We start from the raw sequence: 26,267 nt of genomic DNA on the forward strand, positions 1-26,267 counted from the left end.
TTTTTTAATAAATAAGCCTACTATCTGAAATCTTTGGAAATGTCAAGAGGAATTTGCAGACAGGATGTGTATGTTGACAAAACGGGACATAATCCACTTTATTTCCAGTATTTCTGGTTACTTGCTAATAAAAGAATATGTAAGCCTTGGAGTTCTCAGGACATGCTGAATTGTAATGTCTTGGTGGGATTTTCTCAGGCTTAAAATTAGAATCTTATTTTAGCAACAGTTCACATCAATTAGACTTGAATTGCAGTTCTCAGTGTCAAAATAGGACAAAAACCACAACTATGTGGGAATTTGAGAAAAAAACCCCAACGAACCCAAGCATGATAAGGAAAATATGTGAGTTATTTCTTCTTAAGCTATCCCAGAAGGCACTATAAATTTCTTAGTACAAAACTGTTCTGTCTGCTGAAGAGTTACTAACAGGCATGCACATATATATCTTTATTTATCTGATTAAAAATAATGTACATGACATCAGCACAGCCAGAAGGAAAGGTTCAAAGTGGAAATTCCAAATAAAGGAAAGAGCAGGCAATTAAATAGGCCTAAAAGAAGAGATGTATAAAATGTTCAGAGATAATTTTTTATTGTTTTAGATTGTCTGCAGTGCAGCCATTTCATCTTCTACCTGAATGTGCCCTGGACAGAGACTGTGTCCTGTAGTGATCTGCATCAAACTTTAGGTGCTTTGTGTCTCCAGTTTTCTCAAAAATAATTCACCTATTTCTGTTCTTCCTGGAGATGCTCCTCTCCACAGCACATTTATCAATAGAGCATGAAAATTTAATCATCACAAGTTTTAATCAGTGTCCATTAAAGCTGGCAGACCTCAAGTGCTGACTCCCCTCCCTGTCAGGAGCTGGGAGGGAGTGTCAGTTCTGGACCCCCCAAAATCAACCCCTTCACCAATTCTCTCCCCACTCTCCAATGAATGTATTTAGTACAATTTAAAATAAAACACTTTTTTACTCCTCAGGTTTTACACAATGGATTTATTTTCATTCAGGAGCTCCCCATGAGTAGAGTCCTGTTTGCTTTCTCTTTTTACAGCAGAATTTCCAGAATTCTGGATTCTGTTAAGGCTGCAGCTTGAAAACAACATTTTCATCCTTTCAAGTACTAACTAGTCCCATGTTCTCCAAGGACCAGTTTCAGGCAAACTGCTTACACTGATAACAACCTCCCCAAAGACCAGCACATTTCCATTTCAATGCCACTGCACTGAATTCCCCATCTGGGGAGTCCCCTCCAGCAGCATCAGTGCTGTTTATCCCTGTACCAATGTGCTGTGAGTTGTGTTTTCTCCCTGCAGAAGCAGCAATAAATTTCAAGTCATGAGCAAGTTGGCGTTACTCTTGGGAAACAAAAATTGTACTAACAGAAACCCACAGAGGATTTTCCATCTTGTTGCAGCGTCTTACAATAAATCATTTGCAGTTGCTCCCCTGTGAGTCCAACTCTCAGTAGTACAAGTGGGATGTGCTGTAGAGCCTGAGGACTGGGTAAATAGAGCTGTTTTTGGAAGCAGACAGTTTACACTGAGAACACTACACTTGGTTACAAAAGTTAAATATTATAGTTAAGTAAGTTAAATATTAAAATCTGACTCTACTCTGTTGTTCTCTGTACTGAAAAGGACAAATATTATTTGAAACCTGCCTAAAGCAGGCAAGGGAGGGCCAGATTTCTTCCCCCTAAATCACCTGGAATGAAAATAGGGGAGGCCCTTCTCCCCAGAGCAGAAATGTTGTCACTCACTAGAGGACACTGGCCAAGGAGCATGTGTTTAATACCTGGCTTATTTCCATGCTGGACATCATTATATGGCCTTAATGGCTCAATAAATGATTTATTTTCACACGTTTGGACTCTCATGTCTGAACTGTGGATATCCTTCAGGAGACCTGCAAGGCTTCCAAGAGTGACTCCCCACATCTTCACCTCCTCAGGGCTAAACCTAGAAACTCACCCACATTCCTTTTCCCAGAAACACCCATCTATAAACTGAGCATTCTCCTGACACACATCCTGCTATGGGCTCTAAGGCACCCTGTGGCTCCCAGCAGCTCATTTAGCTCCAAACATGGGGTATAAATTTGTAATAGGCACCCAAGGGTGAACCTCAAATTCTGTACAGTCAAAATGTTAATGTGGAAAGAAAAAGAATTGAAATCTCTTATGGATTTCAATTCCTCAACAGAACAGATGCAAGAGAGATGGTGTTCCCTCACAATGAAACTAACACAAAATGGAAACACAGCAAATCTCTCCCATACAGATGCTATGAGTGTATTACAGATAAAAGAAAAATCAGCAAGCTCCTTCTCAATGTCAGTTTGGGGGATGAAAAACACCTTAATGGTCCAGAGACTGAATCAACAAACATTATAAATAATCATCATTTATTCTACACAAAAAATCAGAAAGTTTTCTGCAGAAAGCTCCCACACAACCTACTGCCACCACCTGCAATGCCAATGCCTCATTCCCAAGAAAGCTGATTTCACAAAAAGTTCTTTACCATCTTTAAAGTTTTAACTGTCAGTGGGATGAGTTTGACCTCCTGGGCTATGTAGGTCACAAGCAACTAGTGCCACTCAAGACTGGAAAAGCTAATGCCTAAATTAGGGAAGAAACTTTCCTTTCCCCTCCCTCTCTTCAGACCAAGCAATCTGGGCACAGGGGTTTGTTTGCTGTCATCCCAGTGGGAAACTGCAAATTCCCAAATGGACTTAGAAGGAAACCAGTTTCAACACCCATTAATCAAAAGTCACTTCTTAGCTCAGGCACAATGTGGATCTCAGCTAGAACACGTCCTGGACATGGGAGCATCTACCAGCAACTCCAACACAGGAGATTTCCAAACTGAAACATTCCTTGAAATATGCCTAAGGTCAAGCACAGGGCTGCTGTCTGTCACAACCCACACACAGCACTGTAAATTATCCCCTGTCCTGTGAGCCTCAGGCACCCACAGGCTCCTGGTGACATTTTACTCCCACCTTCTACTCCATCTGTAGCCATCAGCCTCAAGCAGGAGAAATTTAACACTCAACTTGAATTCTGACAACTGGGAAGCCAGAGCTGAAGCAAAAAAACATACACCAGTGGAACTGACAACAATCCTCTGTGGAATTGCAGAGAAACACCATCAGAACATCCCATTACCAATGATTTCTTCTTCCTGCTCGTGGTGAAGTTCAGAGCTCTCCCCTCCTCACAGAGCTCTCCTTTACACTATTTCTTCCCACTAACATGTGCCATTATTCCTCCAGGGCAAGGCTGGGTACAACTCTTAGCACAGCCACAACCTTTAGATGTCTGATGGCTACATCCTTTTTAGGGGTAGAGTTCTGTGTAAGAACAAACAGGCAACCTCCAGTTGGGCACAAAATCACAAAATTATACCCACAACTTCCCCCACACAAACACTCAACTGGATAAAATGAGATTCACCAAAAGCCACAGCTGTGCAAGATGTATGAAATACAGTTCTCACTAGCCGAACACTTATTTTAAAACCTGTTTCCCAACCCACATTTTGGGGGTCCTGTATCCTGTAGATTTTCTCATTTCACAGAAGTGACCAGTTTTAACCAGCTGCAATACAAAACCCAAGAATCAGAAGTAATTAAGAAGCTCTGTGAAACAAAGAATTACCAGGAATCGTTCTTCTTTTTCGAGCCAGCGCTGATCTTCCTCCATCTCCTGCTGCTGTCGTATCAACCTCTCCTCCATGAGGTGTGTGGGCAGAACCTGGCTCATCCCCCGGATGTCCAAAGTGCCTGAATCCTGCAATCCACAGGAAGTTTACTCAGTCTCACAATTTAAAATTCCTATGAACAGGTGCAAGAATTTAAGAGATTTTAAAAGGAAAGTTTTTTAGAAGTCAATTCTCAGCAGCAGTCAAGCAGAGTTTCTTCAGCCCCTCAAAAGCTGAAGCAGAGCAGTGGAAGAAACTCCTTCCAACCCTCAAGTTTTGATCTGCCTTGCTCTTAGTCACTGCAACCAAAAAAAGATTTGAAAGATTCTGTTCTGTATTTCAGCAACATTGTCACTTCCTGTGTTGCACTTCATTTAAGCTGGACAACAAAACCAGACTTATCAATTTTGTTTTCTTGGTCTTGAGCAATAATGTAACCATCCAGTTGTTAAAAGCTGCAAGATACATTTTTTAAAATCAAAACAAATATACTATTCAGTGTTAGCCAACAGCGGCAAAGCATGTCACAAAAACATTTTAAATGATTTTTTGTCCAAATATTTATGGCTGTCTAAAGCTTACAAAGCATGTCACAAAAACATTTTTTAATGAATTTTTGGACCAAATATTTACGCCTGTCTTAAGCTTGCAAATACTCCACACGCCATACCCCAATGCTGCCTGGAAATCATTAGGAAATAGTGTATAAATTAGTATTTTTTAAAAAGCCAAGGGAAATTTGGTAACAAAGTTCCCTGTATTTCAGAGACCACTTAAATGTTTATCAGGAACACAGGGAATAGAGCTGGTTAGAGAAGAAAAAAAAATTAAGACAGAAGCTGCACAAACTGAATCTTTGTGGAAGGAAAAAATGGAATTAAAAAGTGTACAGTAGTGGAGAACAGGAAAAAAAAAGACAGAAGGTTAAAGGGGAAATTAATTTGATGTTCCTCAGCAGTTCAGTGCAATCATGACAAGCTGGAGGGCACCCAGAAGGAATTCAGCTCAGGAACAGTCTTTCAGACCCTTTCATTTTCTCTTCTGGGTAAGTCACAAAGAAGCCTCAATCCTTCAACTGTGCTGGGTATCTCCCAGGAGGTTTTTTTATGAGTGTTCCCATCTCTGTGAACAGCAGTAAGTTCCAGTAAAGCCTTCTCTTAATAAACACCAAATATTTGCTATCACTCAGACAAGTAGTAACAACTTCATCAAGAATTCATGTGAAGTGACACTTCATGCCCAGCCTCACATAGAAGGATTTGTTTAAAAAACAATTCAGTGCTGACTCCCAGTCCACTGCAGTGAGGCACTTTTAAAAGCGCCAGAAAAACTCAGTTCTCCTGTAACAGATCTACCTAAGTAATAGAAGTAATACAATTTATAATAATAAAAAGTGCATTGAACTGTACAGAACACAGTAGCAGATGTGTCACATTTCCTACCTCCATGTTTGGTTGCCACACTGATATTTCCTGAGGCCGATGGTTCCAGGAATCTGCTTGATCCAGGAGAGAAGCCTGCCCAGGATAAATGCTGCCTGCCATGGCTGGTATCCCATGAGAACCAGGGTAGCCAGATACCTTTAGGTGGCAAAAAAACCCCACAGGGGCAAAAACAAAGAGAAAACCAGAGATATTAGTAAGACCCGTGCTTCCCCATAATGGAAACATCCCCTCCAAGACATGAAAGCAGAGAAATGACTCAATTCAAGCAGTCACTGAGAGGAAGAAGGGGAAGCAACATCAGAAGAAGGAAGCTGAGCCAAAATATGACACCTCTGTTTAAAATCGTTGAGGATGCTCATCATAACACAACTATCTTAGAATAACTGCAACAGTACAGAAATACAGCTTTTGAGGATAAGTATTTAATGGTGCCCATCAAACCAGCAGCATCAGAGCATGCTCTTAACCTCTGCAGGGAAGGAGAACCAAGTCCTCTGAGGACAAAACTCAACCTATAGATACATATGTAAGAGCTACACATGCAGAGCTCATGTTCCAGGTAATAGGAGCCTGCAAACATCACCCTACAGAGCCCCATAAAAATGTACCCCCTGCTGTATCTTAGAGGCTCAAGGCTTCAGTGGCAGCATGTAATTAGTGTGCTGAGCTGAGTGGCCTGGGAACTTCACAGGAAAATCCAAGCAGTTTTAATGAACCTGAAGTACTTATTAAATCAATGAAAACCTCCCTCTCTTCATGGAAAAAAAATTCCCTTGACTGAGACAGTTGTAATATGGCTGTAGCCTTGAACAAATCTTAAAATTGCTCAAAGTCCTTTAAAGACAAACTTTTGTTCTGAATTTGTTCAGCAGTTTTAGGAAGAAAAGCAAAACCTGTGAGTAAAGAACGTGGTAGAGCTAAAGGCAGCAGCTATCAGGACACAGAAAATAAAATACCAATGACCCCAAGGAAAGGCCCCCAGTTAATGGCATTTTATCAAGCCAGTGATTTCACAGCTCAGCACAAATGTCAATATGAACACCACATTCCCTCAATAAATATGGAAAGGTCTGATGTGTTTCACTGCAGTTTCAGGAATTTGAGCACCACATCAGATGTGGAAATATTTACCATCTGGAGTAAACCTACCAGGCTCAGTTTGGTTTTTTTTTTTTTTTTCCTATGTAAAACAAAACTCAGAACTGAATTAAAATAAACCATGTGAGAAGGGCATCAATCCCACCAGCTGCATCTAGGATGGAGAGCCCACATTTGTAAAAGAAAACAAAAACATGCATGGTATTAAATGTAATACCTGGTAATGATTTGGCTGTACCATATGCTGTGGGCTTGGATAAAACCCTTCACTGGATCTGGGGCTGGGGTAACCAGGTCTACTGGGCTGTAAAGAAAAAGGAATTCTTAGAATCATTAAACATATACAACTAAACACAGAAAATTATGTTTCAGTGAGACAAACATTTACAGGTTTGGCAAACTTCAAAATAACCCCAAAACAGATTTTCAGTAATTACAAACACTTTTTTTAAACAACTAAAATTAAGTTTTCCTCCATTTTTGCTTGGCAGCGGATGCAGCTGAATTGTTTGCTTGGTATGTCAATAAATAATTCTTGCTCTGTGAATTCTTTGTATTTATTTAATTGCTTGCACTCAATGACCTGCTCTGTTCTGTTCAACTCTAGAGAGACCATCTTTTAAGAACCTAAGTCTTAAATCAAATTTCCAGGTGCAATACAGCCTTGTTTCCAATTTTTGCTGTTAATTTGTTGCTTTTGTGACTGTTCTCAAAAGTAAATTCTTTTCTTTCAGTAAGAATAACACAAACCAAATGTATTTAATTTGCATGGCTATTTCCATGTGGTATTCTGAGGTATAAAGTTAGTTCTGATGATTAACTTCTGTGTAGCTAATTACCTCAATGTGGAATGTGCTTTTGATCATATTCTGAATCTCCAAAGGTACAGTTGAGGGTTTCTTTTTGAATAAGGCACTGCATTGCTGACTATTTCAGGAGGAGAAAAATTAACCAAAGAAGGAAAAAAAACCCCAAACTTCATCATTCTGCAAAGGACCTTCTCAGTCCTTCTGGCAGTTAAAGGCAACCACATTAATTGGAGACTGCAGAATTTATCACTGCTTGATGAAAAAATTCCTTCTCATTCTGGACTAGGATGTTTTCTGTCTTAGGGTTCTAACAGAAATATCACTGTGAGATACAAGTGATCTCATAGTATGGGTTGAGAGACCTGGGAATTGTCTGAGGATGTGCAGGAGTTGTAAGACCTGCAACAATCTGCAACACTTACAATGAATCAGCAGAAGAATAAAAAAAATCAGTTGTTACATTGAAAATTAGAAAATAATTAAAGAGACACTTAAAACCTCATACCTACAAGATTGCACTCGTTCCAATGTCATTATTAAGCACATCCAGATTTTACACAAAAGAAATGTATTAAAAACATAACCAACAACAGCATCAGAAATACAGTGTATTTCTACAAGGACACAGCAACCCCCTCAAAACAGATTCTCTCCAGTGGCAGAATTAACTGCATTTTTAACATACCTTTGGTCAAGTGTTTCAGTTCATACATCACACACAAAGGTGCTCATTTCAAATTGAGCATTATACTGGTTCAATTTATGCAGTTTATCTGCTTCTGTAACTTAGAACATTGTCTTTTTAGATAAACACCAAATCCTGCTAATTCATCTCAGTTGACTAAACAGGTTGATGGATTGTTTGCCGTTTCCAACTCTGAAATGAAAGCAGCAATTCCACTGCCCACATTTTCTATTTGCCATCAAGGTACCAAAATGCAGAACTATGCTCAGAAATCTGATCAGGCAACCACCTGGAAATAGAGAGAAAAACACCCCAAAATCCCCAAACAAACACTAACCCTCCCCGTCCCCTCAAACCAAAACAAAAAGTTGCCTTTCTATGAGTGCTGGGGAATGTGTGCAGCAAAAGGTGCCACACAAGTACTCCTGGAATTATGATCAGAATTATTAATAATTAATTATTATTCCAGAACCTGGGAGCTCCAGGAATTCACCACAACCTATCAGGACACAGACAATATGCTGATGACTGCACAAAACCTAAATTCTTCAAAATACAAGCTTGAACTTTCAAGCAACAACTTGCAAAAATAACTCTGAGGGGAAGCAGACTGAGAGGGAACTGGTGAGGTTGGACTCCCACAGCTGCAGAAGCCATCAGTGACATCCAAACAGGACAGAAATGAAAATGAAGTGGAAACTAAACCACGTACGTTCCTTGGAAACAAACCCCTAATTTTCTGTCCAGAAGAAGGAAAATGCAATTAGCTGACTCCTGTCCTGTCACTAATGTGTTATAAATAAACTTCACGCTGGCCTGAGAGCTCATTAGCCAACAATTTACAGGAGTGCTACAAGCAAGAAGGAAAAGGAAAAGCCAGGAGACAGTTTTGTGGCAGCCATGGGGTTTTTTTTTACAATTTCAAGCAGAAACAGAAAATCTTTAAAGCAGTATCACAACACAGATCAGTTCTAAGCACAGTTCAAGCAGAGCTGGGTCATTTCAGGCAAAGATTCCCAGATGGGGACAGAACTGGCCAAAATGCTGTGGTTTGAACCAACCCATCAGGGCAGGCTCTGAAGAAATAAACGGAATAAAAAGAAAGTTTACGTTTGTTTTTTTGTTAAACACATGTAATTCGCAGTCTTAGCTACCTTGGGAGGAGCTTCATCTGATCCTCCTGAGTCCCAGGACACCGTGACTTGTCGCCTGGATTCCATTCTCATTCGTTCTTCTTGCTGCAGCTTCTCTTCCTCCAGTATTGTACTAAGGAAAACACATTGCAATCAAGCAAAACTCCAGTTTCAGTGACTAACAAACCTCTCCCCACAGCTCTTGCATTTTCCAGACTAATAAACAGTACTTAAATTGAAATGCTATAAAATTACTGAGAGCCAAACTTATTTTACATACACTGGTTTTGTGTCTGAAAACCAGTATCAGGAAGAAATATTTTTGTAGGATTACCAGGGTGCTTTTAACAATGAAAACACCATCAAATTTTCAGAAAGCTGTGGTTGATCTCATACACAATTTTTTTTCCATAACAGTTCTTTTAATGTGCTATTACACAGAGAAGTCCTCAAAGACAATCAATCAAGCACTTACTTGCATGAAAGCTTAATCTTCACAAGAAAATATTCTACTGAACTGCTGCAAAGGTTCAAAACAAACTGAAAATGTTCTTTACTGAAACTCAAGAGCTTCAGATCACTGGGATTTTTTTTTTCTTCTTTTTTAAAAGAAAGCAGTCAAAAATACTTCAGCTCTTACGTTTTAGCCTAACCAGGAACACATTCAGCAAAGCAATTTAGCAAAACAGAAAGATCTGACAGTATTCACTCAGCTTCTAAGCATTCAGGTCAAAAGGCTGCATTTTCACAAAGTACAAGACAGTAGTAAAACCAGTTTGCTACTTACCACTGTTCTGACTATTAAAAAGCCTGTTTGAAGCTGAACGTGCTCCTGCTGCCCCCACAGCCAGCCTCCTCCCAGCTCTGCTATGTGGCTTATTAATGTTGGATATTTGCCATTTGAAAAAGACTCAGAGAGAAGCTTTGAAAGAGGGAGCTGCCAATTCCTTGGAGCCGCACGCTACGCGGACAGTCTGGAGATGTGAGCAGGGCAGATTATTTCCATATCACTGTCCCCAGGGACAATCCTGTGGAGGAGCTACTCCAGCTCCTTTATCACTCAGGAGTTTCCAGAAACAAAGCTAAGTTCTGAGTTTATAATCTCCTGTTCAGTCTGCTAAACAACCACCCAGAATTACTCATTCAGGGGATGAGATCAACTCCAGCAGTCTATTCTCACAGTGGAACTTCACTGCTTATTTCAAGAATAAATTCCTGCTGGAGACAAGAACTTTGCTTTTCCTTACTCAGCCAAAAAAACCCCAAACTATGCCACTTCTAAAAAGCAGAGAGGCTTGTCTCGCTGCAGCTAAATCAAGTTTATAACTATTGCTGCAATTTCAATCCATCATTGCTGAAGCAACACAAGAATGTGGAACAAAAGCAAAATCAGACAAGTTGTTTGCAGAAGTCACCCGGCTAAAACTACCACGGATACACAGCTACAGCCTAACAGAGGCAATGAAAAGAGAATCCTTCTATTTTACCTCTTTCTTCCTTCAGAAAAAGGAAAATGCAAGATTTCCTACTTGAACCCATGAAGAACTGGCACAAAACCCCTGCTTTAAAGCAATCTCACACCTCAGGTATCCTGTGTTTTTATGCAGCATGAGAAAGCAGCCAACAGCCATGAACCATGACTATCAACTTTCAAGACAACATCTCAGGATTAAAAAACCCCTCAACAAAACAGGACCAAAAAAAAAAAAAGTGTGCCCAGATTAATGAAAGCGAAATTAATAAAATGTAGGTTTTTAACCAAGCTGTTGATACAGCAGTTGCTCTAATCTGAGCAAAAGAACAGAAAGGAGTTGGCAGGTAGTAGCTGGCTAAATTTAGAGATGGCTTATTGACAATTTGGGGCCATGTGTGGAATTTGTCACAGCACAGTCCTGGTTTTCCATAAAAAGGAATGAAACCCCAATACCTCTGCTTTGCTATCAAAGCCATTTTATTGGTGGTGCCCCAACATGCAACACCATCAGCTTGTATCACCAGAAATGACAAATTCCTTTTGAAATTACTTATTTTTCTTAACGCAGGCTCAGCTTTTTGCCTTACAACTGCAGTTCATCTTCCCTGCTCTCCCACTGCCCATGCCATCAGGAGGTTCTTTCCTAGCAGCCCAGAGCAGCCTGGCCAGAGGCTGATGGGCTGCAGCAGCATCTGTACTTGGATGCCCTTGATTCTGCTGACAAGAATATAAAATAGAAATGCCTCAGAGAAGCTCTACTCGAAAAAACCACAAGGAATAGAAATGACTCACAGAAAGGTCTTTGTTTTCACAAAGGGAAGACCGGTCTGTGGATGAAGGAAGAGTGTGCCAAGAGATATTTTTGACGTTTCCTCAGTGCAGCTGCTCAAGTTCTCTGAACAGTTTATTAGAATTTGCAGAAGGTCAGGAGAAGTCAGATCTAGGCATATTTTCCCAAACTGCACATATTTTTAGCAGCAAAGAGGAGCAAGCAGAGAATTCTATCCCTGTGGTTCTCCTAGCAAACCCTGAGGTAGCACAGACAAACTATTTCAACTTCTCTGCGAGGTGAAGGCTCAAGAAAAAGCTCAACTATTAAAAGTTTGCATAATTGACAAACTTTCTTAATTTACAAAGAACTTCTTTGAACTTACAAAGACCTTCTTACTGAAATTGGCCTGTGACAGCAAAAAGGAAACATTTATGGGGACCTTCAGTGTAGGAATATTTAAAATACTAAACTGCATCCTCACATTCCAAAAGGCACAGCAGCAGCAGTGTCTCCTGCTACAGTGGTGTGGGAACCTACATTAAGTGCTGACCCCTAAAAAGCAGCTTCTTTCTTTTCCTCTGCCACTAGAAATATAAGGTTGGATTTTAGGAACATACTTGCACATATTGTTCTAATATGAAAGCATTTTATATGGATTATGGACTATTCCTAGTGTTCACAGGCAAAGAACAGAAGAATAGCAAAGCATTTTGCAGCCTCCATCATGTATCTGAAGTATGTGTTACAGTCTTTTTTTTTTGGTCAGAATGCCATAAAAGAAGACTCAAACTGCCCTCACCCTTACCAGTTTTCATTTATAAGCAACATTTCAGGATCTACATCATATGCAGTGACAAAAAGGCTCAAGTCCAGCTCTCATCAGTTAATTATCTCACTGTTCTCATAAAACCAGACTTTAAAAGCATAGTATCTGTCTCTTTATTCCCCCCATTTGTTTCAGAGCTCTTTCCATGTGACCTGCAGGCCCAGGATGCCAGCGGGGTGAATCAAATCTGGTAAAACCTGTGACCAACAATGGGCCACAGGGACGCTGTCACCTCTGCAATGACACAACTGCTCCTTGTTTTGCTATTTGTAGCAGAGCAGGTTCGGTGAAAAATGTCATGAAATGACATTAATTTGAAAGTTTAAAGTTAAAATCCTTTTATATTATTTACCATATACTGCAAAACAAACAAACAAAAAAATCTCTTCTACACAAAACCAGCAAGGCAACACACACTTCCCAATTTAAAAAAATCCTATATTCTAATTCTGACCAAGTCAGAATTGCAGGAGTAGCAGGGTAGCACCTCACTGCCCTGACCTAATGTGACTTTTAACCCCCCCTCCACCACTTGAAAAAGGGACTTGGAATGCGAGGATAAATTACATTTGGAAATCCACAATCCACCCATTTGTTTCTGTGTTTGCTGGGAAGACTGACTCAACCACATCCACTTCAGACAGATCAAATGCTATAAAATTACTACCCCTAATAACAGTACTTAAATTCATATGTAGCAACAAATAACAGTGCATAAATTGTGCAGAAATCAGCACCTTTGCCTTGCACAATCAGCTGCAAATTCAGTTTGGGTAAAGCAGCTGTTACTATGAAACAGAAGAAGCACCAAATAACAGAGAGCACACGAAATGCTCATGCTCCCATCAATGCTATTCCAGATGCAAGAAGATTTTTCCCAAAGCCATGGAGTTTTTTTTCATTAAACCAGAGAGGAATGAATGCTGCAGTGCTGTATCTGGCTCCAAGCAAACATCCAGTCTGCTCTCAGCTTGAAGAGACTGCTCTGGACAGCATCCAGAATGAGCAGCAGCAACACCACAGGGAAAGGCCACCAGGGAAACAGCTTGTTTTTGCAAGTTCATGGGAATTTGAGTTCTGAAACCCAATTCTCCCTAGCTGCCTGAAACTGCCTCATCATCAGGGAATTGGCAACCTTTCCAGTGAGAGGCTGGCTCTGTCTGGAGCAGCAAAAAGCAGCCCTAAGGACAATCATGCTGCCTAAATTTGGGAGATAAAGGTCACCAGTTTGGTGTGGCAGAAAAGTTCCCTGCTTTGGTGGGAACAGAGAGAAAACTGGATTTTAGGGCTGCAGTGGCCCCAGGAGAGAGGTTGCCCCATAAACAATGCTTCAAATCTCCCAGCATGACCAGAGGAGCAAAGACCCCTCCACACTGGGTGCACTTTTCATGCAGAGTGAGATGGAAGGGGTGCCTGGAGGTCCCAAGTCTGATCTGCTGCTGAAGCTGGGCTCCCTGCACAGCAAGGGCCAGGTGCTCTGAGCCTTTTCCAATCAAAATCTGAACGGCTGCCAGCATGGAAATTCCAGAGTCTTTCTGGGTGACCTGTTTCAGAGCTCACCCAAGCACACTGGGAAACATTTTGATGTGTAAGCAACGAGACCCTGCCTGGCTGCATGCCCTGAGTGCTGGCTCTGAGGAGAGCCAGGCTCTTGGGCACACTCTGGATTTACTCATCCTCTTTCCTTCCTGGTGAGATACTCTCCCCGCTTGGGCTTACACATCACAGCCATCTTCCAGTCACTCTTTAAAGGGCTTCATTCTCATCTGTGCCAACCAGCTTTAACAGTACAACATGGCTGCAAGTTATCAATCATCCTGTACTTTCAGAGCCAAAAAGAGACAAAAAGCAAGTGAATTGCCAATTTCCACCTATTACCCAAATCACACAACTATGTCACATCTTTTTCTTGCAATCCCTACCCAGCCCTGACATTCCTCCCTTCGTGTTAACTCCACACAGTCAAGAGGATGAGAAGTTATCTGTGAGAAGGGTCAAGTCTTAGTTCTGCAAATTATTAGCCTACACAGGATTTCCCAGAGTAACAGATGGATGGTATGAAATGTTAAGAATTAGGAAAAAACTTTAAGATCTTCCAGTTCTCTATACAGCAGCTCTGAGACAGCATCATAATTACATTCAAATTGTCTCTCATTTTAACCACCAGTGAATTATCTTAAACCATGAACATTCAGTGACAGCAAAAAACATAAAACTATGAAAATCAAACATGCCACAAAGCACAGCTTTGAAACAAAACCTGAAGTAAAACTGAAGAATTCAACAATGAATTACAAAAATTCCCAGTGGGGATTGTCAGTGAGCAAAACCTAAGTGTTACTCAAAGCTTGTACTGATTTACACAAAATAAATCCTGAGCAGTCATGAAATCCAAAAGTCACAATATTTGTGACCCAATTTGGTCACAAATATCAAATGTGCCTGCACATTATCTCAGTGATGTTTCAAAGCTTAAATACCCCTCCCACTTTGGGGCTGGTGAAACGGTGATACAGACACTGGAATATACTACTGCAGAATAAACTAAGGTGTGAATTTAGACTGGTCTGCAAGGTGTGTTTCACAATAATCCCAAGATAAACACAAAGGTAGTTTATATCCTGGTTTACAAAGGACAAAGGAATTTCTGTTTATGATGCTGCATTTACTGCAGGCTCTGCAATTGCCCTGTGACAGCTGTGACTGTGCAACTACTGTGCCACATGTCATGAAAGTAACTTCCAACAGCACTCACATGATGCTTCATTTATTTAAGATACACCTCCACCCCAGAAGCCCACACCATGTTTGTTTAGATAATGACTCTAAATTCTTTTTACCTCCTTCCCCAAGGATTGTAACTAAAATTATAAACAAATTGCTAGTAAAACGTGGAGTTTTTCTTGGGAGAGAAAGGAGGTGATTCATATTTCCAGTTATTTGAATTTACTGCCTAATCTCATTTTTTCTACCAGATAAAGCCCAGTTTTCCTAAAGACCAGCAACAACCTGGCCATGTGAAGATAAAAACTCCAAGCACCATGCCTCGTATTTTCCACAGAACCAAAACACTGCAACAGAAGATTAAGCGAAAAGAAACATTTCTGAACAAAGGAAATGACCTCTCAGAAGTCAAACCCTACCTGAGTTGTGCTTTAAGTTCAGTAAACCTGGGTCTCCTGCTGGGGTCGTAGGCCCAGCACTTGGTCATAAGGCTGTAGAGGGTGGGAGGGCAGTTTGGAGGCATTGGGAGCCGCTCACCGTTCTCGATCCGCCCAATCACATCATTGTTCTTCACTCCCTGGAAGGGCTTTATCCCATGCATGAGGATCTCCCACATACACACACCTGAGGAACACACACAGAACCACATTTTCTTCACTGTGAGCAAACAATGAGAGCTGTCAAAAGAGAAACAAACCCCAGTTTTGTACTAGCAATGCGATTTCTTCCAAAATATATAACCAGGGACTTGGTTTGGACTTACCTGCAGCAGAGGAGTGACTGCAGCAGGATCACACACACAGCACCAGCCTCACTACTGATGAGGCAGAGTGACCCACAGCTGGCTCACACAGTCTTTTACCTGCCCTAAACCACTGCTTGCTCATATTCAAATCTCCTCTCTCATGAGGTAGAATGTGTTTGCTTTTCCCTCTGACTCCTTCTTCCAACTGGCTTGTTCTGACATGTAGAGCGCATTTTCACTTTGAGGGTTTTTAGGGTTGGCATTGATCCACATTTTTTGTGCTGAAAACGTGTAATAAACCAGTTTCTATTGAAACTGCATTAAAAGAACATGGTCTGTCTCTTTAGAATTGGCCAAAATGTTCCATAGGCTTCGTTTTTCCAACTCTGACAGTACTGGAGTTTTATTCAAACTATTATAAACCCTTCACTTAAAAAAAACCCAAATTTTAAATTGTAAAGAAGGTGACCTCTTACTTCACTGTAGTGCTCTTATTTCAAGTCTCATCACTTTTGTTCTGTCCAGCAGTCAGCACCAGCTGGACACCAAAGAACATCAGATTCATATAAAATGTTGTATATTTGGGAAAAAAGATCGAAGTTTCACCTTATGTGCATTTACCCTTATATTCAATGAGCTTCTGGTTGTATTTTGTAGGAGGCCAGCAGCTAGAAAAGACAAGTTAAGTGGGAATCTAGCATTAAGCATCTGGAAATTGGGTATCTCATGGGATGATTGCACATTAAGCAAGGAAATGTATATCAACATAAAGAAAAAGTCAAAATACAACAGAGAAACAGCAAATGACAATGGTATAACACGAAAAAAACCAAACCAAAACCAACAAGCAAAAATAATCTCTGTCATAACTATGAGCTAATTTCCTTGCACTTTTATTTCTGTCAGCTTCTTACCAGAGGTAAAAAGGCCCATGAAAATTTTGGCTTATTGGAAAAGGAAAGAAAAAAACAGAGGTGGAAAACACACTGGAAGAAACTGGATTTTCAGAAAGCACAGTAAAAACTGTGACAAATATTTGGAAATTATTCATTTATAGCAATCAAAATCAACCTTGGGCTTGTCCAAGAGGACACAAAGAACCCTCCCCACTTGGTTTTCACTTACCAAACATCCACACATCACTAGCTGAGGTAAACCGTCGGAAATTGATGGACTCTGGAGCCATCCATTTGATGGGTAATTTTCCTTTGGAAGCTACGGGGAAGGCAAGAGAGGGCAGGCTGTTATTCCACTACAGAGCTCAAAAATAGATTCTGTTCCCAGTGAAATAATTCACAGGCAAAACCAATCTCCAGTGAAGTACTTCAAATATCGATATATAAGCTGTTTGGCTATACATGAAATAGAAAATGAAGCAACAAAACCCAAAATAATAATAAAAATCCTCCAAACCTCCCTTAAAGACCCCAATAACAAACCCCAAAACACACCAAGAAATGATCACATCAAAATTATTTCCCATCTTAGCAATTAAAAAGATAAAATGTGATGTAAAAGCTCAGGAAAGTGAGACTAATAAAAAGAGGAAACACAACAGAGTGTAAGGGGACAGATAATGGATAATTTAAAACATATGAAACCAGAAAAATATTAAAGATGAGCTTTATGTAGTCATGGTTTAATAATATACACCAGCTTTGGAATGCCACTGTTTGGTACCCAACATGCAATTTTTATTTTCCTGCTGCATTTCCCATTTCCCATCTTTCAGGTACTGCAGGACATCTCTCAGCTGCTGAAGACACCAAAGCTCAGTATTCCATCCAAAATGGGGCAAAAGTAGCCTTTAAAGGCAGTTTTGTACTGAATCTCCCAATGGCATCTGAAGTATGCAGCATGCAGTGACACAAACTCAGCGTTCATCTGAACCTGCACGTGAATTTGCTGCTTTCTGCACCTTAAATCACACCTTGCGATCCTTCTTAAGCACACGTAGGAATTTATTGCCATTTAATTAAGTGTTGAATAACTTGCCTTTTTATACAAATGCACCAGCTAGACCAAGGAAATCTGGTTAATTCCTCAACAGTGTGAGAAGCAACTGTGTTCTCAATGGCCTGCAAGAAGGATCCAGAGGTCCCCTCACCTTTGTAGTAAGTACTGTCTTCCATGTATCGGGACAAACCAAAGTCACCCAATTTCACACAGTCAGTGGTAGACACCAGCACATTTCTAGCAGCAATATCCCTGCCAAACAGAAGAAACAGTATTTCTAGTAATTTCAAAACATGAAGTGGTAAAGTATCATCACCTGAAGAAAATTTATCTCCTGCCCTGCAAAGGTGAGGAACTGGTTTAGGATTGCAGTCCTGCAGGAGGTTTCCTAGTGAGGAGCTCAAGTTCTCATTGCAGAGAACAAGATCCCCCCTGAGCCTCCTTTTCTCCCCCATTGTTATTTACATGTTTTAACATAAATATCTACATATCTATGCATAGCTATTACTTTACATGCAAGTGTTTGCTTATACATTACCACAACACATACATAGAATTACACAGTCAGTATTTAAACACAAGTGAATTGCTTAAGTATAAAATGAATTCTACTTCATAACTGGAGTTTTGTGAACTCTTAGTTGCACACAATAAGAGGCTGAAGCCAGTCTCTTCTCTCTAGAAACTCATGTTCACATTCAAGGGAGTAAAATTCAAACCACACCGTGAAGGAAGTTTAGGTTCATTTTCTGGTTAAGCAAGTACTTGTATTTTATAAATATTTTATTTCCCCTCCTCTTTACTTAAGAAGCCATCTGCCCTTGTTTTGCTTTTCTATATTTGAATGATTACAGTTGAGTCACAGCTTGAAAAAATGCTGTAACCACAAAGCAACAACTGAAAATGATTCCGATTGAAATCTGGCACCAGCTCCAAGTCAATCCAGGAGTGAACCAGCAGGTGTCACCCTTGAAAAGGGTGTCATTTTAGTGGAAACCTCTGCAAAAATGTCACTCCCTAAATTCTTAAGAGCAGTGACATATAGAAAGAGACAGGTACAGATAAATATGTATGAAATCTTACCTATGTACAAATCTTTTGCTCTCTAAGTAGGCAAGAGCTGTGCTAAGCTGGTAAGCATAGAGTATCAGAGAGGCCAGGTCCAAGCTGTACTTCCTTACTTGCAAAAACGACCTCAGCTTTTTGCACCAAGGAGGAAAAAAGAGAAAGAAATTAGGACAAGAAAACAACAAAGCTGAAAAAGGCATATTTCAAACTGTGAAGTTTACATGAGTATCAATGAGCATGACTTCCTTGCCTTAAAGGCTGGATGAGGAAAAGAAATTCACTTCCCATGAAGAATTGTGACTGCAGTAGAATTCAAGCAGTTTTTCTATATGAAAACTGTTAAACTAAAAAAATAAAATGAATTTTGTGCATTCCTTTCAGTCTCCTTTTGAAAAGCATCTGCTGTTGCTGTTCCAGAGTGAAACACTCTTGGACTTTTTGGTTTTTTCTATCCTTGAGTGCAGCTTCCATTTATGGCCTAAATCACTTCAGAACCTAACAGGACTTGGCCAACCCAAACACAGATGGATCAGTTTTGTTTTAGAAGCATTAATTTTAATGATTAGTTTTAACCTACATGGGCTAAAACAACTGTATTTAGCTCAGAGTGGCCAATATCAGTGCAGAATATTTGTCAGCTCTATTCCCAGTATAGGGCAGGCAGGACCTACTGGAAGGTGGCACTAGTGTGTCTCTATACATCAATATAAATGACTGAAAAGTGATTTGGGCACTGGAAGGGAAATCTATTGACAGAAAATGGCTTCTCCATTACAGGGTTTTCTATCCATCCCTCCTATTTTATTTTGGAAAATGTACTGCAGTTTGATAATTGCAATGACAATCAAATAATGTTGTATGAAATATCACTGCAGCTCACATTTTCACAAACATGGCTCAAAGAAAACGAATCGATTAGAAAAAGTGAGATCTAGTTTTCTTTAAAGCATTCATCCAAAAAACATAATAATGAGGGAAGTCATCTTATCTAGGGCCCCTGCTGCAGATATTCTACAGGGGGAAAAAAAACCAATGTAAGAAATTCAATGTTTCAAGGGAAAATGCAGCATTACTCAGGAAGAATAAAAGATGCACAGTTCACTTCTGCAAGGTATGTTTGCAAATGCTGTTTAACTGATTATCACATTATCATCATCTTGACAGAGGTCATGCTCTCACTCTGAGACTGCAATTCAATGCTCTGAAAACTCTGACTAAATCACTCTGGAATGAGGTGATGCAGTTTCCCTGGTGGAGGAGAAGGTCAAAAGCTGCCACTCCTGTTTCTGAGTCCATAACTCTGCAAAGGAGTATGATATCATGCTTGATAGCATGTGTTAGTATTGTGAAGTGTTTTTTCAGCCTTTGCTGTGAGCTAAAAGAGAGGAGAGCAGAGCTGCACGAGGATTTCTCATACCTCTCCAAGTGTACAGAGCTCCATGATTATCCAGACTGGGTTTTCTGTAATAACCCCAATGAGCTTCACAATGTGGGGGTGATCAAACTGACGCATTGTTACTGAAAGGAAATCAAAAGAATTCAGTGCATTACATAAAAACTCTTTTAAAAATAAAAAAAACCCCAACTGTTGGTTAAGCATTTAGCCCATGAGCAGAGAAGATAATCACAGGACTTCAAACAACTGTTGCAAGCAGTAATTTCTGGTCATTCCATGTGCTGAGGGCAGGTAGAAACCGTGAGCTGCGCTGTTCTCCACTCATAAAAATGCAAACTGCTCTGGAAGGTGGCAGTCAGGTCAGGCTCTGCCTCTCAGCCCTGGCTCTGGTTATGAACATAACCTAAATTAATAAAATTACCTGTCAAACCAGTGCACAACCAGTTAATCTGTGCCTCTCTAGTGGAAGAGGAGGTAAAAACAGTCTGTATAATTCAGTTACTGGAAAAAATATGTTTGCCAGATTATGGTATAGACAAAAATTTAATTGAATCATTACATCATTTTATTTTCCATGGAGGTAATTTCAGTCCTGGCAGCACAGCCACAGTATGTTTTATGTAGCATGAATCACAGAATCACAGAATGGTTTGGGTTGGAAGGAACCATCAAGACCAGCCAATTCCAATCCCCCTGCCTTGGGCAGAGACACCTTCCAGTTTGCTGGCCCCAAGCCCCATCCATCTTGTTGTTGAACACCTCCAAGGATGGGGCAGCCACAGCTTCTCTAGGCAACCTGTGCCAGAGCCTCACCACCCTCACCAAAGAATTTATCCTAAAATCAAATGTAACCTGCCCTCTTTTCAGGTGAACCCATCACCCTTGGTCCTATCCCTGCCTTCCCTGCTAAAGAGCTCTTCCCCACCTTTCCTGCAGGCATCCTTTAGGCACTGGAAGGTGCTCCAGAGTCTCCCCAAAGCCTTCCCTCCTGCAGATGTGACAACCTCAAGTCCCCCAGCCTGGCTCAGAGCAGAGATGCTCTGGCCCTTGCAGCATCTCTGTGGCCTCCTCTGGTCTTGCTCCAACAGCACCAGGTCCCTCCTGTGTGGGGACCCCAGAGCTGGGAGCAGCTCTGCAGGGGGAGGTCTCACCAAAGAGGAGCAGAATTTCTCCCAAAACAGGCATGGCAAAACCACCCTTTCTGTATCCTTGACAAATATCCCTCAGGTGACCCTCCAGCAGCATCTCCTCCACACTTGCAGTCGGTGGTGCCAGCAGAAATACACAGGAATTACCAAACTGCAAATCTGATTCAGTCTGCCTCAAGTTAGGTAAGAATAAAACCCATTTTCTTCTGCGTTACACTAACTACAAGCTAAAACCAGGAGGTGTTTTGGATTTCTATTCTGATGAGCTCTGAATTACCTACTTCTGGATACACAGCAACTCCCAAAAAATCCTTGGACAATTGTGTTTATAAGACCAAAAATTGTAATAGTTTAGTAGCATTTCTGCCTGAAAAGAAACTTTGTGGGAGATAACATATTCTTTAAAATATTACTGTTATGAATAATACAGGGAAAATTGCAATAAAGCAAACATCCCTGTCATTGACACAGCTTAGGGAATAAATAACATGAAATGTCATGCAGGCAATAACAGCTGCTAAATCTTTTCAGCATTGAAAACTCCACCATAGCCAAGCCTCAAAATATCTTAATATTCCTAATATTAAAATATTAGGAAATAAATGTATTAATTCAGTGAAGTAAGCTACTGTTCTGAGCAAATTTGCAATCTGAACACAAGACAAAGGCAACAGATGGGAATTAGAATGAAAAAGAGGAAGAAGAAATGGCAAAACTATTAAATCAAAATTGAAAAGTACTATTTATGTGTCGACTACAGCAGCATTTCCTAATCTGTCAAACTTGAAGCATAATAAGGAGCATTCAATGAGCAATTATTTTCTACATTGCCAGGAGACAGCAGCCTACCTTGTGACTGCTGAGTTATTACTGTAAGCAATAGTATTTACTGTTCCAACTGATAGAAATGCAATGGAAAAAATTACAGTAATTTACAAAAAATATGACATTCAAAAATGAGAATCCATTAGCTATTAACACAGGTCTTCTGAAGGAGTTGAAAAGAACTCCTTGAATAAAGGAATAGTGAATAAAATATACTGTAACATCTGACCACAAAAATTACTTTACTGATAAAATACAATACCTTTACATCATTTAGAGGTATACAACAGCAGGGGATATTAGGCAAAAATTAAGGCCTAAGTGCTATATTTAATTTGCTTGCAAAACCAAACAATAGAGGAATCAGTAACTTTAATGTTCTTTAAGAAGTTTCTGTTCCTATTCACCCCAACAAAAAGTCTTCCTCCACACATGAAATGTGATACTTGGGGAATGCAACATTTGTGGGCAATTATTTAGAAAAATGGCCTATTCTAGCTTAGATTTTAATTCTGAATTTTCAAAGCAGATCTCTCTTAGACACACCCTTTCCTGACCTTCCAAAGCAATAAACTGGAGAAAGTACTCTGGTTTTTGTTTTTTTTTCTTTTAATTCATTAAGGAAAAAGAAAGGAACTACAGGATCAGATCTAATGTTCCAAAATTGATTCTAAAGCTCTACAGGAGCCAGACATCACCACTCAATTTGGAAAATCAAAGAACCCACATCCAATCACACACATGCAAGGATGCAGAGCAGTCCCCTGGCACATGCCATAGGAGGGGAAAACATCAGGCTAAATATTAATAAAATATTTACAGCAGTGTAAGAATTTTCTGGCACAGGTGGCCACAGTCTTTGCAAGGAGAAGTTACAGAAATGATCCCAAAAGAAGTAGCTTAATACTCACAGGCTTCTTGTAAGAATTTTTCTCTAACACTGTCTGAAGTGCAGTTTTTACAAGTTTTGATTGCAACAGCCATAGCTGGATTTTCCTGAAAAATATTATTGAGAAATAGCTGAAATACAAACCACCAATAACAGCCCAACAAAAGCTGGCCCTTAGAATTCTGGTGAAACTACTTCGGAAAAAATTATTATTAAATAAAATACCTTTAGTTGAGAAATTACATGCTGAAAGCTCCAGTGTTAAAATACCATTATAATCAAGACACCTTGCATCCAACATCTACATCTAATGTGTCTTGAAAATATTTAATCTGTTTTAAACCATGTTAAATTGTGGAAAAATTATGACAAAAGATGGTAAGTTTAACTGAATAGTACTGTATACTTTTTGTGCTATTGAGGAAGGTAAACTCTTAACAATATTTAGCAAAAATAGAGGAAAGAAAGAGATATGTGCCTAAAAACCACACTTGGCTTATACAAACAAACAACCCAGAAAGCCAAATTAAGGACTTTCTGTGGCTCTTTCACAGGAAAGACTGGCTGTAACTGTGAACCCAGACTACAAAGGAAAGTAAAACAAAGATTTTTACATATTATCTTCACAATCAGTCAGATCAAGGCTTTAACACCAGGTTCAAGAGAATCACATGTATTTAAAATCAAATGGACTTTCCCATCTGATTTCTCATCCTTTGAATACCCCAAAATGAGAAGTTCTTGATGGCTTGAGAGCAGCTGAAATGTTTTAAAACTAAGCTTCTACATTAGGAATGGGCTTGTTCAAGGACTTGCATGTCCTCCTTCCAAGTGGGAAACTGGGAATTGTCCATTGTTTAATGAGCAGTTTACAAATGAACCTTTCCTCAAAATGCTACAGCACTGACGAATATCCTCATCCAATTTTTAAGGCCAGTAGGAAATGAAGATTCAGAATTATGTTCCATCTCTGCTCACGCTTGGTCTATTTTAAATCTATTTACAGACAAAAATTACCAGAATTGGAATAGAATTTATATTTTGCAGGATGAAGTGTCTTATTTTCAAAGTTGCTCACAAAAGAGATGTTCAAGTTGACTTTGCAGGAAAATATTGATCTAATCCTTTTCTCACACATCAAATGCCCATAAACTAACTGAAAGAGCTGATGGTAAACCATGATTTTATTCCCTTATGAAACCACCAGGATTGAATAATCAGCCTGGGGATGAGATCTCTGGATGCCTGCCAGACCCATCCCTCTCTTGGTGTTAAACATCAAGTTTTTGAAATATCCTTTAACCAACAGGGGCATTAAAAGGAAGAACCTGCAAACAGTAAAGAGATTCTGAAGAATCAATGTTGGAAAAGGCCTGATATTGGGGTTTTGTTGATATTTTGGTTTTGGAAAAGGAGACAAACCAGTGAGAATGTATCAGTCTGGACACATTTTCTGTACTGAGCAGGAAATGTTTTTTTTAAATGACACTTTGGAATTAATTCCACAGTAAATCAGCCTTTAAAGACAATCTGGGATTCCTGGGATTGTCACAGCTGAGCAATAGGATGCTGTCTCTATAAACCCATTTTCCATTCAGTACCCTACACTTGAGGCTGGCTGTGACCCTTCAGGGATACCTGGAGGGGTGGATGCTGAATCAGGACTTTACAAGTGCAATGAACAGGGATAAATGGAATTTCTGAGATTCAGCTTTGAGCTAGCAGAACAAAAGGCAAGGAACAGCCCCTATATTTCTGCACTCAAGCTGAGCATATAAAGGGTACACTACCATGTTATTAGAACTAATCTTACACTGATTTTAAGATTTCTTCTCAGAGTGTAAGTTACACTCTGTGACCAGAACATTAAAGTTTAATGACATCACTGTTCTGTTTTGCCTTCACATATCCCAGTGTCTTAAATTAAGCAAATTCTTATTTATAAAATAAATCCACAGGTGGTTGTTCAAACATCTCAACAAAGAAAGCCTGAGTAAAATCCATTTTCCAATTCACAAAAAAAAAATAATGGAGATAGCTAACATTTTCAAAACAACAGCCCATAAGAAAAGGGTCTTTAATTAGTTTTACAGAGCTCTGGACTTATCCACCATTCGCCAAGTGAGTGAACCATTACTCCTTGGTACTCCTGTTAACTTGGACAGAATTAAATGAAAAAAAAAAGAATCTCTCTCAATGCAAATTATATCAGATGTGCTTTCTAAATAAGGGTATCAGACCAGACTTCAAACTTGCCTGAAACAGAACATTTATCCTTATTTACTTAAATATTGCACTGAAGATTTCTTTAACCCACCAAGCCCAGGACCCTAACCAGCTGAAGATTCTGAAGTTCAGACTAGGTTATTGTCCTCAAGAATTCTTGTATAATCTATCAAAAATTCCAACAATTTCTTCTAATATGAAATATCTATTAGGGGCCTTTGTTGAAATTAATTATTTTCATATAAAAAAAAAACTATTTTCATATATAAAATAGCAGCTTTCTCTTGCTATTTAACACCATTTTTTTGATCTATTTAAACTGAAATCTTAAGTCGTTCTAGAAAAACTCATGAGCACCATCCTAAATTACAGAAGTCCTGCCAACCTGCCTGGTTTCACTGAGGTGACTCTTGTGCATTGGGATTTTGCTGGATCAGTGTCCAATTATTTTGTATTTTATTTCATGAAAACAGAGGAACTTTATTAGGCTTTGTTGTGAGAGAGACAGCGAGACTGTCACCGGACCAAATTTTTATTTGTTCTGGAAGACTCAGACCAAGACCTCTAAGGAATACCCTTATTTGTTTTACCTAGCAGAGTTTTATTGGTAATTTTTGTTTGAGAAGTGAGGCTTACCGGGCTCATGTAAACTCCTTGGTGCACATCTCCAAACTGTCCTTCCCCAATGCAGCGCCCCAGCTCAATCCTCTCCCTTTGAATTTCATAATCTCTGGCTACAAGAATATAATGCACTTGAAATATTAAGTTTCTGCTGAAGGGCAAGGAAATAATCCACAAGACACAAAACTCAAAGTAAGTCACTCAAATGTCTCACATATGAAAAACTAAGATTAACATTTGCTGCACACCAACCTATAGAGATGCTGCACACACACAGTGGAGACCTCTCAAACCTCTCAGATGTTTGAACCAAAGCAACAGGAAAAGAACTGTGAGATTGTTAAATTAATTACAATGCACTTATTTTGGTGCAATAAACACAATTCAATCCTTTTTAATTACAGCTGGTGAAAGACAAAGCACACAAACAGTTTAAGGCAACACCAATGATGTTAAACTCAGCACACATCCCTTTGGCTGTTTAAGAGGACTCCACCATGTGCTGGTTTAGATTTTGGAACCATCAAAAAAGCCCAGAGAACTTTTAAAGAGGTAACTGCAAGAAAAAAAATACAGGAACAAGAGCATGGCAAATAAAGACAAAATGAAAGAGCAAAATTTTGAGTGCACTACACCTCTGCCAGTGTGTAACTGAAGTAAAATTGAGATGTTTGGTGGCCTTATGCAATTTTGTTAATGTCACAGTTTAACAGGC

The 26,267-nt window shown here is 39.6% G+C and overlaps 1 protein-coding gene across 17 annotated transcripts in view; it reads right to left on the reverse strand.

Annotated features, from left to right (window-relative positions):
* Window positions 1–26,267, reverse strand: part of PTK2 (protein tyrosine kinase 2) — a 189,107-nt gene that overhangs the window by 13,159 nt on the left and 149,681 nt on the right. For 15 of the 17 annotated variants that reach the window (XM_038127553.1, XM_038127551.1, XM_038127549.1 and 12 more), the window contains 11 exons: window positions 25,568–25,665; window positions 22,728–22,812; window positions 19,865–19,965; window positions 18,463–18,578; window positions 17,531–17,631; window positions 16,549–16,638; window positions 15,098–15,302; window positions 8,904–9,015; window positions 6,473–6,559; window positions 5,155–5,292; window positions 3,670–3,801 (listed from right to left, as the gene is read on the reverse strand). In XM_038127553.1, the coding sequence (XP_037983481.1) occupies window positions 3,670–3,801; window positions 5,155–5,292; window positions 6,473–6,559; window positions 8,904–9,015; window positions 15,098–15,302; window positions 16,549–16,638; window positions 17,531–17,631; window positions 18,463–18,578; window positions 19,865–19,965; window positions 22,728–22,812; window positions 25,568–25,665 (1,265 nt within the window). The other 2 variants (XM_038127563.1, XM_038127564.1) reach the window with 2 other exon arrangements.

The sequence above is a fragment of the Motacilla alba genome, chromosome 2 (genome assembly GCF_015832195.1).
Source record: "Motacilla alba alba isolate MOTALB_02 chromosome 2, Motacilla_alba_V1.0_pri, whole genome shotgun sequence".
In the NCBI taxonomy this organism is placed as follows: Eukaryota; Metazoa; Chordata; class Aves; order Passeriformes; family Motacillidae; genus Motacilla; species Motacilla alba.